General features: G+C 39.6%; 1 protein-coding gene across 1 annotated transcript; it reads left to right on the plus strand.

Annotated features, from left to right (window-relative positions):
• Positions 1–3774: 3774 nt before the first annotated feature.
• Positions 3775–14862, plus strand: LOC120993764 (alpha-tectorin-like). Its single transcript, XM_040422235.1, has 10 exons — positions 3775–3823; positions 3952–4026; positions 4376–4593; positions 4756–4913; positions 5036–5151; positions 5212–5290; positions 7278–7431; positions 11513–11585; positions 12305–12334; positions 14738–14862. Exons 1-10 carry the CDS (start codon positions 3775–3777, stop codon positions 14800–14802), a joined length of 1017 nt encoding a protein of 338 aa, XP_040278169.1. The 3' UTR covers positions 14803–14862.
• Positions 14863–17148: the final 2286 nt, after the last annotated feature.

The following is a 17148-nucleotide window of genomic DNA, read 5'->3' on the forward strand; positions in this document are numbered from 1 at the left end:
GCAGGCAGGGCCAGCTGGAGGATGAGAGCGCTCGCTGGCCCTGTCAATCAAGTGGAGGAGGGGGGCGTTTTTTCAGACCGAGGATGCGGCGGCTGCCAGCAAGTCCACCCAACTTGCTGGTAGTGAAGAAATCTGCATATCACAAAAGTAAGATTTTTTACTGAAATTACAGCACAGCCAGAGGTAAGAATGGTATATATGGAATCTGCATACATTAGCAAATACATTAAGTCCAAAAATGAAAATTGCTGTTTGGGGGGTGACAGAAGACCTTTAAAGGGTAGTAATCACAGTGTGAATACACCCATAGACTGTCATTGTTCTGAAAATGGCCATTAAAAAGATGTTGTAGACATTTATCTACAACATAGGTATTTTTACCCATTTATTATAAAATGTATACATATTAGAAATGCAAATCGAACTATATTTCAGGAAATGTAATTCTCAATTATAAGGGTTATTCAGACCATGTTTCTATCTTACAAGATGAATTAAACATTTTACTTAAAGTAACCACTTTTCATTGGACCTGAAGACCCACAGCAACATGTTTGGCTATTGTCGTCATGCATGTGCAAATTGTATTTGAGTTATGCTATTTCTTGCTTAAATCGCCTCAAACTAAAATAGCTGAGTTATTATTACTTAGAAGGGTTTGGTGAAAGGGTTTGGTCAATTCACTTCTGTCACTGCATACACACCCAGTCACCTCACATCCTCAGGCTGCACCAGAGGCATAAGGACGAGCAATACATAAGCAGCACCAAACAGTTCAAAACTTATACGGTTGTCAGCATCATCTGATCATCAAGGTAAAGTACCAAGCTGATATGTGTTTATTGTATGGTAGCAGAGATTTTCCAGGATGAATATTATTATTATTAACTTGTTTAGTTCAACTGTTATATAGCTAATGAATGAAACTTGGTGGACAAGGTACCTTTCTATATAAATATTGTAAAATATATGAATATTAATATTGTATTTGCATGTTCAAATAGCACTTCGTTTTTTTTGTAAAGTGCTATGGTGCCAAGTGCATATATTTTGAATCACAAATAACAGTACAAGCGTTCAGAAAACACAGGGCCAAGTAGTGGCTAAGCAGCCAGGGAGAGGCCGGCCACAGAAAGGAGCAGGGTTTGGGTGTAATGGCAATGCCGTCATTGCACCAAAGGTTTATTTTCATATTAAGAAAAAGTATCATAACTCGGGAATGGAACCTGAGATAATAGGAATAAATATAAGGAATAATAAAATAAATACAGCATTCTAATCAGGTGAAACACAGCTGTGTGTCTATGCAAACAGTTCGATAGGGAGGTCGCTGGTGACAGATTCCCCTTAAATGAACTTTCTATTTTATTATTCAGTGTCCTCTACAATAATTTTTTTGTTTCTGTTCTAAGGCTTCTCTGATAAATATTAAAGGGCTAGCTGACTGCTAAGCACACTTAATCAGTGGCCAAAAATGCGCCTTAAGAAAAAGAAACAGTAACCAGTTCACAGTAAACCCATCAATTTCAAGTTCCCACTGAACTGGAATTGGTCAGGTACCATGACGTGCTAGAATGGCATGTCACTAGCAGTGAAGCATCGTTCTAGCAAATGTGACCGCTGAGGTCAGTGACTGGCTATAGTAGTCACAGGGCCTCCCAACTTCTCGACCAAAATGGACAGGATGGGTGACAAGGAGCTGGAAAGGCTTGAAAGCCAGTAATTAAACTGTTGCATGGACAGACACAACCAATAATATCTGTTTTCTAACCGTACATTGTAAAGGCTTTGCACTACACTGTAATAGTTAGTGGACATTTTCTTTAAAGAAGCACTCCAGGATTTTTTTTGAAGTCTTTGCCTATATAGTGCAGGATAGTCCATTATTATTGAATAAGATAGAGGTTATTATGTATGCCTTGAGAGTACCTGTTTTATTTGATGTGTAATTTGTGGGTTGTCAGCCCTCTTGATTCCTTCTCCCCTCAGATATGGTTTTCCTAATAAATCCGACATTTCCCATCATGCCTTGCTCTGCAGAGACAGAGGGGGCAGAGTCTTACCACACTGCACTGCTCTGTGTAATGGCAGCTATGATAGATTAGTAACACAGCTGCTATCCCCTCCCATTGCAGGGTCGCCACCTCTCTGCCCTGTCATTTCCCTCTCTGTCCTATTAGCTCTAAGGGTAACCGTATGCATTTTGTGGTCCGCAAAACCCAGATCAGTAAAATACAGTTGACGGCCATGTTGCATCCGATTTTCTTTTGTGACCTGACTTCAATGGGTCCGTGGTTCACATTTTGCAGGTAAATATAAGACATCTTCTACCTTGAACATCTATCTCACGGAACGGACATACAGATGTTAGAAGGACACAGATCATCCAAACCTCCCGAAAAAAGATACAACATGTCTTATACTTAGCAGCAAAATGTGGACCAAGGACCCATTGAAGTCAATGGGTTTAAAAAAAAAAAAATGGATAAAACACGAATGTCACAAGGACGTCACCTGTATTTTGTGGGTCCGCTTTTTGCTACATCCCCTGCTTACACTGGAAACTACACAGATAGTACAGATAGGCAGTGTGAGTCAGGAGGTTTATATATCTGCAGGAAATCACTGTATACACTCACATACTATATATCTGCACTCCTGGTCTTTTAGGGCTCATTCACATGACCATATGCTCTACACTGACTGCAAATAGCCATCCACAATGCACGAGCATCGGTTGTGTGAATTCCATGCTGCAGATGCAGAACCATTAACTTGAATTGGTCTGTGATCTGCAAAATACGCAAAATATAGGGCATGACCTATCTTTTGCGATGCAGAGGTACGGACCTAAAAGCCCAAGGAAGGGCTTCCGAGTATTTCTGTGGGCTTCCAATCCATGCTTCCACTCCATAAAAGATTGGACAAATCTTATCTTTTGCCGTATTCTGCGGATCACGGACCCTTTCAAGGCTCCGCATCTGCAGCATGGAATTCACACAGCCGGTGCCCGTGTATTGCAATGTAAAATATTCTTCAGTGTGCAGGGTACCCCTTAGGCACAGAAATCATAAAATCATAGAAAAGTATGTTATGAATAGCAGTAATATTAAACATTAGGGGAGAATTATGAAAGCTGGTGCAAAGCGAAACTTGCTTATTTGCCCATAGCAACCAATCAGATTGTGCCTTTTATTTTTCAGGGCTCCTTTAAAAAATGAAAGGATCGATCTGATTGGTTGTGACTAAGTCCGTTTTCTTTTGAACCTGTTTTGATACTTCACCAATATATTAATCATATATTTTATGCAATATATATGTCAGAAAAAGCATCACTCTAAACTTTTATTGAATTAGAAATGTAGTTTACTATACTTGCTTTTTCAGGGCTGGGGTGATTATTACAATAAACCAGTCACTTTTATCTTTATTTTGAACGTCCTTCATTAATAGAAAATACAAGTCTTTTATATTCTCAATACCCTTAAATTGAATATAGAGTATATAGGAAATATCAAACAGTCCATGGGATCCATCAAGACAAAACAAATCCATTGTGGTCCCAATAAAAACAAACCTGTAAAGCCAGTGCGAACAGAGACTAAGATTTCCATGGAATATCCTAGACGAAGTACAGCATGTGTGTGAAGACTAGCAAGAATTTGGATATACATTTTAACCCTCGGTGGACTGGAAAGTAGAATCAATATGTCAAAATCTTCTAATGAGTCCTAATCATAAAGTTCTCATTTACCTCTCTCTATTACAGGCAGAATGAAGATTTTACTTTCATTGCTTTTGGCACTGTGCACTGTTCTATCAGGTAAGAAAAATAAAAGGCGGATTACATGAGAGGGATTATTCATTCTAACAAATTACTGTATTAGCGGTAGCTTCAGTTTCATAAATCCGTGCTTTTCAATGATAATATTTTTCGCCTTCTTCCTGTAGTGCATGCTGTAGATGAACAGCTTTGTGAGGGATCTGGTAATTGTACCTGCGATCTTACTAAATACAATGAAACAGGTAATGTATACACATTGCTCCAGGGCTGTAGTATGGCACCATACACATAGTGCAAGATACGACCCCGCCATGACTCCATATTACAGGCTGCTATATTGCCTCCTGCACACAGTAGAGGCTTAGCTACAAATTCACTATTCCTAGCATTCAGACTAAGTGTCCTTACTAAATAGTTATATTAACATAAGAAACATGTAAAAGACCATAAAAGAAAATGCTCATGAATGAACTTATAATCAGTGAATCTAAATAATCTTTTCTACTATGAGCCCATACACATGAGGATAGTATTCTGTGTGCATTTGGAATGGACATGAATCAAGTCTAAGTATTCTGTCACCTTGTATAGTGAAACCACCATGTCTGACTGTTCAGTGCACAAATGGAGAGATGGTGATTTACATTCCCAAATGCCAACTGGAAAAGAACCGGTTTAATACCACCAGCTTGTCACTGTCTAACTACACTGGTCCTGAATGTGGAAGTCGCAATTACTTGGTAAACAAAGAATTTCAAGTCGGCTTCCACAATCCATTGAACATGGCAAAATGTGGCAACAATGTAACTGTAAGTACATGCGAAATGTATAGTATTTCAGCTTCTATTAAAAGGCATGTCCATAAAGCTCAACTGTATAGTGAAAGCTAAATGCCATTAATTGTCTATCCGATATTGTTATATCGTACACAGATGGAATGTATGCAATGGCTTTTTTCCTTTTCTTCTCAGGTAAATTCAACTCATGTTGTTTATACCAATGTCCTGCACATTTATGGTAATCAATCACCTAAGCTCATAACTAAAAATAATGCCTCTGTCAGCCTTAGCTGTATCTTCCCCTTGAAGTATAACGTTCAACTTAACATACCATTGAAGCCAAAACTATCGTAAGTTCTTCCCTTCCTAATGTCTTAAAAATCTATAGCAATTAAATGGAACATGATAGATAGATGTAGATATTGCTCATAACTATTATTCAATACTATTTATGTTCTTGTGTATTTTTCAGACAAACAGAAATCACAGTTCCAGGAGTAGATGGACAATTGACAGTAACTATGGCCGTGTTTACAGACCCAGGATTTACCATTATGGCTGATGATACAACTACATTATATGTGGAAAGTACAGTATATATTCGAGTGTGGATACCAGAGTTGAATGCAGATACATTTTCCATTAAAGTTCTACGATTATATGCCACCCCCGGTGGAAGTGCACCAGAAAATGGGCTGGTATTTAACCTAACCAGTGGATCAGATGGGTATGCTCTTTCTTCTTTTCTCTGTAAAATGAGATGATCCATTACATGTTCTCTTTGTTAAGTATTATACACAAACTATACTGCATTGTACAAAATCGACATTGACAATTGCACTGTAGAAGTACATGATAAAGCATTTTGGGTTTACTCTGCAGACAAATCTTGTGTACTACATCTATCTACTACAGGAGAAATTGTGTCATAATTGCCACTTCACAACATCCAGTCCTGACTCCTACCAGAGTTATAATCTTGTCATATGATCCTTGTCACAAACAGACATTTTTTATCGAAGAATGGAATGCTGCATATGCAGCGTGCCACAAGGGCGTTCATGTGTGGCCAGATGGGAGTAGTAGTAGCACTCGTGGTTCTAATGCTGTCTGGGCTCATGCGGTGATGTGGAAGGCAGCACCTTTTTTTTCCCTTCGGGTACACTCCAGTTATGGGGTCCTCCTGCCCAATAACGGTTGAGGTGCCCTTCATGTTGAAGGTTTTGAGCCGGAGGCTTGAAGCTTGGGTCAATGGTGAGGCCAGGTAAATTTATTGTACTGCAGCAGTTAATGGATAAGTCACACTGGCACTGCTCACATCAAATGCAGATTTCACAGTTGGCATATGCAATTCCCAAGTCTGTTTCTGGAGGGGTAATCTCTTTCCTTTTTTAACCAGACATTATAATCATTCCTTTCCCGGCCTAAGAGGGGAAATATCTCTTTCTTTGGATATACTTACATAACCTCATTCCTCAGTGGAACTGGACAGTGGATCCTTTCTGTCCTGTTTTATATGATGGGAAGCCAGAAGTTTGTCACTCTCCTGCCACATGCAGAGATATATCTGTAGATTGGAAATAATTGTGTTTACCGATCTCTGACCAGATGTTCTACACTCCCCTAGTGTGGCCACTAAACCCTTGGTGAGACTTCTTTCCCTTGAGGGCTGGCATATAAACTGTCACTTTTGAAACGTGTAATCCCGGGTGTAGGGAGATTCCTTGCATCTCTGCTCCATGCTGCTGTCTAGCTGTCCCCATGTCTGCAGCAGTGCAGCTCACTAGACTTCCAAAGGAAGAGGTGGTGCCCCTCTGCCTGGCCACTAGAGACCTCCCTTTGCTCCTTCTCCATACACAGAACATGGGACATGGTACATGAAATACAGTGACATTAAAAGGGTTGTCTCATTTGAAGAAGTTGCATTTATCATGTAGAGGTAGTTAATACAAGTCACTTACTAATGCATTGTTATTATCCATATTGCTTCTTATGCTGGCTGGATTCATTTTTCTATCACATTATGCACTCCTGATTTCCATGGATATGACCACCCTGCAATCCAGCACCGGTGGCCGTGCTTGCACACTATAGAAAAAAGCGCCAGCCTCTCTGACCATAGGCCTGTGCATTTTCCTATTGTGGATGGATGCTGTATTGAAGGGTGGTCGTAACCATAATAACAAGAAGTGTATAAGGTGATGGAAAAATGAGTCTAGCCAGCAAAGGAGGCAATATGGATAATAACAATACATTAGTAAGAGGCTTGTATTAACTTTCTCTAGATGGCCAATGCCATTTGCTGAAGTGAAACAACCCCTTTAATACTTTCAATGTTTTGCAGTGAGGACATTGCACATACACTTGTCATGTCCTGTTATATTTAAATTTTCTTCACCATCCTCTTTTAAATATAATTCCTTTAATAGCAACTTAGATTTGATACAGACCCAGAAAATGTGGTTCCTTCAGTCCATATAATACATAGTATATGCATCTAATTTTCTGTATGGTGGTATGGTACCGTCTTTATAGAATGACAAATTGGCTATGCTGATCCCTAAAATATAAAGCTACTGTATATCATTGATACAGTGCATATTTTACAAAGGAATTGAGCAGTACTGAACAAATAAGAGTAAACCCTGAGTAAAGAAAGCTACAATGTAATAGAAGGTGATTATTTCCATCTAATGTACATCCATTATGTTTAGGTGCCCAGACCCTCAATATGGTGAACTCATTTCTATACTTAATAATGGCAATGGTTCTGAAGCAAGATTTACAATGAAAGTCTTCAAGATCACTAACCAAGAGTTGGTACAGCTTTATGCAGATGTTACAATCTGCACTTCTAAGTGTCTATCGGTAAGAATACTTCATTTCTTGGCTTTTAGCTCTGTGACAGCAATACTAAAATTTAAAGATTAACTCATTTGTTTTCTATCATGACCAGTGTGTGGGGATGATATAAGTATGTAGACAACTGTCAATAACGCCTGTAAGATTAGCTACTAGAGATTAAGATACATGTTGTAATTGTTTTATCATATCTATCATGTTGTAGGTTCTATAATCAAGCAGCAACTGATTTGTAACTACGGTAGTGATGAGCGGCAGGGGCAATATTCGACTGCAATATTTCGCGAATATTTTGTAGAATATTCGTCATATATTCGTGAATTTGACATTATATTCTTAATTACGAAAATCAGCAATGTATTATTCGTGTAATGCGCGCGAAATACCGGCGTGGGTCACTTATGCTACATTTTTCAAGCTGATATAAGTTTCCTGGGACTGGAGAAAATGGTTGGCAGAACATTAGAATAGCTTTATATGCAGATAGAGTGCTCCAATATATTAATGCTTGCGAATTTTCGGCAATTAATGATGTGCATATTTTTCGTAATACGTGCAACTTGTGACATCACAGCACTATGTCTGTAGCATGTATGTATGGACAGCAGAACCTATCACACTGCCTAACACCCTGCATTGGAACCTATCAGCTACACTATAGATCAATCTAACCTACACTGACTATCTCCACCTAACTATCTGTATCATATATAAGTTAACTGTCTAATGTAATAACACAAAGCACAGAGCACAGCAATGACACTGCTGTCTCTCTCATAACTGCAATAAACTTTAGAAAATAGCTGCTGGGGAGGTTCTTATATAGTAAGGGGTAGGCAACTTTCCTATTGGTTGCTAGGGATGTTTCTAAGCTGTGACAAAGCCTTCTCATTGGCCCACAAACTAGAAGAAGGAAGGGATGATCACCTGATGTGTACTGTGTTAAAAAAAAAAAAACTAATATTCTAATTTATACCACTATATTCAAAATTCTCGAAGTGCCGATATTCGTGATAAAAATTTGGTTTAAGAATATTCACGCTCAACGCTATTTCTAACTACTTTTCTCCCCACACTCTTATAAAGAGTATCTGAAAATAAAAAGAAAGAGGACAGAAATCAGGTTTATAAAGGCCCGATTATGAGTTTATGAAATCTTTAAAGTAACTGTCATTTCATTTTTAAATAAATTATCAATGCAGGCAAATTTTCAATTTATCTTATTAGATAAATACACTTCCTTCTCCTCTTATCAGGTTCCTTTCCTGTTCCTTTGTCCTCTTCAGTAACTGTTAATTCACTGCTCAGATCCCTTGTTAGTGAAGACTGCCTGATCACTGAAGCCTCAGATAACAGAGGACTATGGAGAAGGGAGGGAGAAAAGCAGGAGGAAATGGGGCTGCTGGAGACAGGCTAGGACAGGGAGACTGACAGAGAGACTGTAGGTTGTTTGTAAATGACTTAACGTCTTATTTGACTGCTGGATTCACATCTAACTAGCTTGTTTCTACTGTAGCACACCTCCAGAAACAGCAGCAGTACTGGAGTATATCTCCATTACTGCTGCTGTTTCTGGAGGTATGCTACAGAGCAGTTTCTCTTGTTTCTCCATGTCCTGTGTATGGGCAGACATTTCTCCAGATAGTCTTTGCCCACCAGCAATGGAAAAAAAACTGATTGCACAGTGAACAACTGCTAAAAAATGCCAAATAAAAGTCATATAATTGCCAGAAATAGTATAATCCCTCATGTAGACTCAAATGGCAGTTCATTGTGAAACTACAGTTATATCTTAATATTCTTGTTTGGTTTTGTTCTGGACTTGTTATCTCTTATATATACACAAATGAGTTTCTGTCTGTCTGTCTGGACGTCTGTCTGTTCTTTAAGCACGACCAAACGACTGAACCGATCTTCACTAAATTTGGCACAGAGGTACACCAGGTGTCCGGGAAGGTTTTATTTTGAGTCACAGCTCTCTAGGATTTACCGTTCCTGATATATTCCCAAAAAATGACCTGCATTAGCCAATAAAAGCCTGCAAGTCTTTCTCTTCAAATCCCAACTGCCATACACACTGTTTTACTCCAGGTTTCCATGACAACCCAGACATTTGTCTTCACTGCTGTAGGTCAGCTTTAGGCTAGGGCTGCAGGACGACAATAAGTCGCATGACACATAGGGCACAACTACACTGCTAGGATGGATTTTTTGCCACTGTCATGTCGCAGTCGCAGCTTGTCGCATTACGCATTGTGACACCATAGCCTATCATTATAAAAGTTGTTGAGAAAAAATGTCGGGTGACACATGTCGTCGTATAGCCCTAGTATTAAAGGGGCAGGGCGCTATGGAGGTCACTGTTAAAGAGACGGGCACTGTGGAGGTTACTGTTAAAGGGGCGGGCGCTGTGGAGGTCACTGTTAAAGGGACGGGCACTTTGGAGGTCACTGTTAAAGGGGCGGGCATCGTGAAGGTCACTGTTAAAGGGGCGGGCACTGTGGAGGTCACTGTTAAAGGGGCAGGCGCTGTGGAGATCACTGTTAAAGGGGCGGGCACTGTGAAGATCACTGTTAAGAGGGCGGACCCCTGAGGAGGTCACTGTCAAGGGATTAGGGTGCTGTGAAACTCACTGTTAAAGAGGCGGGCTGCTGTGAAGGTTAAAGTTAAGGGGATGGGCTGCTGTGGAGGTCCCATTTTAAAGTGGCGGGGCACTGTGGGGGGGTCAGTGTTAAGGGGTGGGGGACTGTGGAGTTTACTGTTAAAGTAGCAGGGTGCTGTAGAGTTCACTGTTATGGGGGATACTGTCGATATATTTTAACAACACAGAGACATTAAATGAAATAGATAAAATATATCCGTGTGAAGCCAGGTTCTTCGGTTAGTTTACTGTATTTGAGAAAATAAAATAATAACACAGCGCACCATAGGTAATATTACCAATAGCAATAACGCAATATCAAACTCTGACAAGTGGAGGCTCACCTTAAGGGCTCATGCACACGGCCGTTGCCCCTCCATTGCCATATTGTGGCCCCCATATGGCGGGTCCAAATGCACAGGGCACCGGCCATGTGCTTTCCGCATCACGGATGCGGACCCATTAATTTGAATGGGTCCGCAAATCCGGAGATGCGGTGTGGAACGGAACCACAGAACGGAACCCTACGGAGTGCTTCCATGGGTTCTGTTTCGTGCCTCCACACCGCAAAAAATCTTTTTGCGGAATGGACGGATCGCGGACCCCGTTCAACTGAATGGGGTTAAAATCCGCATGCGGCAGCCTCACGGTAGGTGCCTATGCATTGCGGACCGCAAATTGCGGTCCACAGCACGGGCACGGAGGGGCAACGGTCGTGGGAACAAGCCCTAACTGTTCATGGTAACCGGGCACAACTTTAATGAGGCAATGTGGAGAATACCACATATTGCTAGCTGCTTCTTCTTCCTTCAAAAATAAAATTGATCCAATACCAAGAAGCAGAAATGAGGAGTTGGAGCCATGCCACCAGTAGAATGGAACAGAATTTTGTCGCTAGGGTTTAAGAGGAAAGCATTATTGGTGACCGGCAAGATTCTGTTCTTCTTCTTCTTCTTACTGGATTAAATTTACTATATTTTACTGAGCCCTGCTTAAATTTTTATCCAGCAGTTCATCTGTCCTCTACTTCTTGCAAACCTACCAAATGCACCATTCAAGGATATGTCAACACAGGACGGATATAACTGCAGGTTTTCTGCCATGGAATAGCCGGCAGAAAATATGCATTTGCATGTGCATATGTTTACAGTAGCAGCTTTATGGATGAGATTTTTGCCAAATCTCAGCCAGCCACTGCATAAAAATTCATGAAGAAATTATCTATGTGGAAGCATTTTGCATCAACAGCACATTGAGTTATCCTGTGAATTTCCACAGTGGATTTCACCTTTTGGAAATCTGTGACAAATCCACATGTAGCTCATGTTGTGTTTCCGATTTTCATATTAAAATATAATACCATCCATGTAAACTTTACACTGATACTTTATTTATAGCTAAAAGCTGCTTTCCTCAAGTAAATACTATGTTTTCTATATTGCATAGAGCTGTACTCAAAGAATTGGTAAATCAAACACACCAGCAAACATGAAAACTTTGACTGTGGAACTCAATGCTAGTAAGTAAAATCTCTCTATTTTACTGATGTAATATGTGCTGACACAATACACTGTAAAATGTGCTTTAAACATTATTCTGTGGCATCAAACTGGGGTTTCTTGGGCCTCACCAGAGGATATTGTTCGGAGGGCCTACCCTCCATCTAAACAAAACATGTGCACCCCCCCTCTTAATTACATAGCAAACTTTGTTGTTAAAGGTGTCCCAATAATAAATCCTATTTAATGTAATTTAGCATGAAAAAAAAATATTTCTAGCTTTGTAATTTACTTTCTGTAACAATAATGCTCCATTTACCTCATTATAATAGGGCACCCTAGTGTTCAATCTGTATAGTAATGTGCACATCCTGCTACTGAGCTGAATGAGCAGATTCTAACCGCCACCAGCCAGATCTTCATTTATATATATATTATATTTCTTAGGTTAATCATAGGATAATCCCTTTAAGATATAAAAGGTTACTTGTAAAGCATCCCATAGGAAATAGATCCTAGTGAAATACTTAGCATAACTATTCAAAACACAAATAGCATGCCTTTTGTTTTAAATTATTCTTATACTACCTGAGCTGTATCCAGATATATGCAGTGTGGAAAAAAATCAAATTTTTTCATCTACTACTTTGCTCTTCTTTTCAATCTGTTGCCTAATAATTTCTCCCTTTTTTAAAATCATATTTATCAATCTGGACCATTTTCTGCTTCCTTTTTACAGTAAGCAACCCCATATCCGGAGCCACTGATCGTAAGTATATAATTAGACTTTATATGCTTTTTCCAGACCAAATATATTATATTAATTTTTATTATACAGTATACTTACTTCTTTGTATATGCTTAGATGCTTGAGGTGAGATCCCACTCATTAATTGTGTTTTGTTATCTGTTTTATCACATACTTTACTTTTTTTTTCAGTCATGTTGCAAATATAGGTTTCTTATGGTAGCTTAAGGCTACATTCACAGATGCGTTTTTCTTTTCCGGTATTAAGATCCGTGAAAGGATCTTGATAGTAACATAGTAACATAGTACATAAGGCCGAAAAAAGACATTTGTCCATCCAATTCGGCCTGTTATCCTGCTAGTTGATCCAGAGGAAGGCAAAAAAAAACTGTGAAGGTAGAAGCCAATTTTCCTCACTTTAGGGGATTAAAAAATTCCTTCCCGACTCCAATCAGGCAATCAGAATAACTCTCTGGATCAATGACCCCTCTCTAGTAGCTAAAGCCTGTAATATTATTACGCTCCAGAAATACATCCAGGCCCCTCTTGAATTCCTTTATTGTACTCACCATCACCACCTCCTCAGGCAGAGAGTTCCATAGTCTCACTGCTCTTACCGTAAAGAATCCTCTTCTATGTTTGTGTACAAACCTTCTTTCCTCCAGACGCAGAGGATGTCCCCTCGTCATAGTCACAGTCCTGGGGATAAATAGATGATGGGATAGATCTCTGTACTGACCCCTGATATATTTATACATAGTAATTAGATCTCCCCTCAGTCGTCTTTTTTCTAACGTGAATAACCCTAATTTTGATAATCTTTCAGGGTACTGTAGTTGCCCCATTCCAGTTATTACTTTAGTTGCCCTCCTCTGGACCCTCTCCAGCTCTGCTATGTCTGCCTTGTTTACAGGAGCCCAGAACTGTACACAGTACTCCATGTGTGGTCTGACTAGCGATTTGTAAAGTGGTAGGACTATGTTCTTATCACGGGCATCTATGCCCCTTTTTATGCAACCCATTATCTTATTGGCCTTGGCAGCAGCTGCCTGACACTGTTTTTTGCAGCTTAGTTTGCTGTTTATTAAAATTCCTAGATCCTTTTCCATGTCAGTGTTACCGAGTGTTTTACCATTTAGTATGTACGGGTGACTTGCATTATTCCTTCCCATGTGCATAACTTTACATTTATCAGTGTTAAACCTCATCTGCCACTTATCTGCCCAAGCCTGCAATCTATCCAGATCCCTCTGTAGTAGTATACTGTCCTCTTCAGTGTTAATTACTTTACACAGTTTAGTGTCATCTGCGAAAATTGATATTTTACTGTGCAAGCCTTCTACAAGATCATTAATAAATATATTGAAGAGAATAGGGCCCAATACCGGCGGAAAACACTTCCGTTTTGTCCCCATTCATTATCAGTGGGGACAAAACTAAACTGAACGGAGAGCACCAGAATACATTCCGTTCCATTTAATTGCATTCCCATGCTGGACAGAAAAGCACTGTAAGCAGCGTTTTTCTGTCCACGATGTGGTGTGGTCTGGCACCGTTGACTTACATTGTGTTTTATGCCGGATGCGTTTTCTCGGACACAAAATCAAATGTATCCGGCACCCATTCATTGACTTACAATGGTTTTAATGGTGGCTATTTTAAAGATATAGCAATTGGATCCGTTCATAACAGATTCTGCCAGGTGTATTATCTAGATGGATGATATGTGAAAGTAGTCGAAGAAAGTATATTTTATTGAAATAAGTGAACTTTACTCGGAGAGTAAATGTGTAATACCTTTTCCTTGCTGCTCCCCGGCACTGCACTATTATTATTCTTCAATCTCTCATCTGATTTAGCATTTCTCTAAAGAAAGCTCAGAGAACACAGATCACTTTTTCTCTGCATTATTAACATTACGCAGTTGCTCTAAGAATCTGCAGTTCTCAATTTGTTCTGCCTAGAATTTTTCTTAAGGAAAATTTCCATACATTTTAGGCCTCATGCACACGGCCGTTGTTTTGGTCCGCATCCGTTGCTCCGTTCCGTGGTCCGCAAAAAAAATATTACATGTCCTATTCTTGTCCGCGCTTTGCGGTCAAAAATAGGCAGTTATATTAAAGGCTGTCTGTGCCGTTCTGCAAATTGAGGAATGCAAACTGACGCCATCCGTGTTTTGCGGACCGCAAAAAAACACAGCTGACTGTTCCTCTGCCAGAATAGCCTGCCGGATCAGTTAAATGCAGATGTGAATCAGTCCTAAAAAGAAATTATGGAAGAAAGATAAAGATCTCTTGCCAATTTTCCCCGTGATCCTTTCTGGAAAATAAAAAAATCTACTTTGAAGCAAGGAGATCCTGCATAGTCACCTTAACCTAATGGAGTAACGACTACTGACAAAATGTTCTTCATGTTTTACTGCAGGCTTCTCCTTGTCATGGACCTTGATATCACTCATCTCCTCCCTGCTCTTTGTGAAGTTTATGTGAAGAATTTCCCTTCAAGTCTCTATAGTCGTAATACAGAAGAAACCTGCTAAGCTAAACCGGATGAGAAGAAATAATATTAACAAGGACCTCTACATGTTAAGCTCTAATAGTTCTTCATTAATCAAGCCTCAAAATAATATTTGACAATTAACAAGTCTGCTAATCACTATCAATGCATATGTGTTCTGTGCATACAATGTAAGAAGAGGCATATATGATGATTACATGTAAATACACAGATACTAGTACACACTGCTTCTGCTCTAAAAGCTACTTCTAAATCCTATGTGATTATCTGCTGCTTGTGCGGTCAGCCTAATAAGCACAATATGACCAAAGTATTGTACGCTTTATTTATTTCTTGTTGTAAACTACATGAATAGGGACTTCTTTTATAGCATAGAATCATTTTCCCATCACATTATACACTGCTCATTTCCATTGTTATGACCACCCTGCAATCCCTTAGTGGTGCTCATGCTTGTACACTGTAGGAAAAAGCATCAGCCTCTCTGGTGCCCTGGACCATGGGGGGTCACATAGGCTAGTACTTTTTCCTCTATTGTGCAAGCACGACCACCAATGATGGATTGCAGGGTGTCCTGTAACCATGGAAACAAGTAGTGTATAATGTGATAGAAAAATTTATCCAGGAGGCAATATGGATGATAACAATACATTAGTAAGTGCCTTGTATTAACTTTCTCTACATAATACATGCCACTTACTGAACCCCTTTAACTAATGATGGGACCATTTGTATTCTGAGCTTTATTAGTATACTGTTATCTCCTGTAGTGCCTCGACATAATTACATACATATTTTATTATATTCACCAATGTATGGCTTTCTAGCATTTAATAAATTTCATTGCATTAACATATGTCTTGTAGTCATTCAGTACAAAACTTTCAAGTTACAGTATGTTCCAAATGCAATAAAGTAAAAACTTCTGTTTGGGGTGGACTGACAGCTTGGCCATTAGGGCACCACTGAGGTACAGTCAGATGTATTAAAGGGGTTGTTCAGCAGATAAAAAAAATCTAAGAAAAAAGTTCAGAATCAGAATAATAAAACAAAAAAGACTCACTTCACTTATACTGATGACCTATCATCTGGAATGGATAGGTCATCATTATCTGATCAGGGAGGTCCCACACCCAGAGCCCCTGCTGATCAGCTGTTTGAGAAGACATTGTCGCTCAAGGTATCGGTGTGGCCTTCTCTCAGCGAATAAATTGCAGCACCATACTTATCTTGTGCTTGGTATTGCAGCCTAGCCCCATTCACTTCAATAACTTCTATAAGTTAGATATAATTCTTGAGGTAGGCTGGCTTTCTGATTGTTCTGCCAGCTTGCGTAACACAAATCTTGGTGTTCTTCTGATTCTGGCAGTCCATTTTCTGATCAGAGACCTCACCATGCTCCTCAGCAGTCTTTGTTTCTTTATTGCTTTGAGTGCCCATATACTGTTCCAAGGGCCCTGTATGATCTCTTTCTTGTATTTTTCTGAGATGTCTCTAATTTCTCCTCAATATTCTTTCTTCCTATGTTATAATTTTATAGAACCGTGGTCCCAATTTCTGGACAACCTTCGCCTTTCGCCAGTGTTTGTCATATTTGTCCATTGGTTGAATCCGTAAATTTTCATTGCTCTGGAGAACAGGCAGATCTTTTGCAGATTTATTGTAATAGAAAGCTTGCCTATCTAGATTCCTCTTCAGTTTGGCTTTAACATTACCCCCACAAGCTTTGGCTTTAGTAGTTGACCTGCAGTTGGTAAAAGAGTCCTTGTACATCTACTCATAAGCCGCTGTGCTGGACTGGTGTCTAGGCCTTGTGTGGACGTGTTTCTGTGGTCCAGTATAGACAGGTATGTACCTTCCTGTTTTGCTTTCTGCATGAGTCTCTTGGCTGTTTTTACTGCTGACAATGCTTTACCATTACTCTGAGGATATCCTAGAGATGATGACTGGTGCTCAAATTCCCACTACTCCCTGAATTTTTTGAACTCTTCAGATGTAAATTGAGCAGCGTTGTCAGAGAACACAATATCAAGAATGCCATACCTGGCAAAATGGGCTTTGAGTTTTTTAATTACTGTTTTTACCCTTGTGTCCTGTAAGTAGTCTCTCCCAGAAGTTTCAAAAATAGTCCATAGTTACCTGATATTCTTTGTCATTCCACGTGAACAGCTTTCAAACAAGACCAGTTGCATGTTTCTAGCTGCTACCATTCAGGAGATAGCAGCATCTAAAGCTGCCCTTTCCCCTCCAGTTAGCTACTTTTCCCAATGCCCAAGCTGGACTCGGGCAAAACAGTTAGGTGGTTAAGATCTGTAGAG

Source organism: Bufo bufo, chromosome 3, assembly GCF_905171765.1.
Source record: "Bufo bufo chromosome 3, aBufBuf1.1, whole genome shotgun sequence".
In the NCBI taxonomy this organism is placed as follows: domain Eukaryota; kingdom Metazoa; phylum Chordata; class Amphibia; order Anura; family Bufonidae; genus Bufo; species Bufo bufo.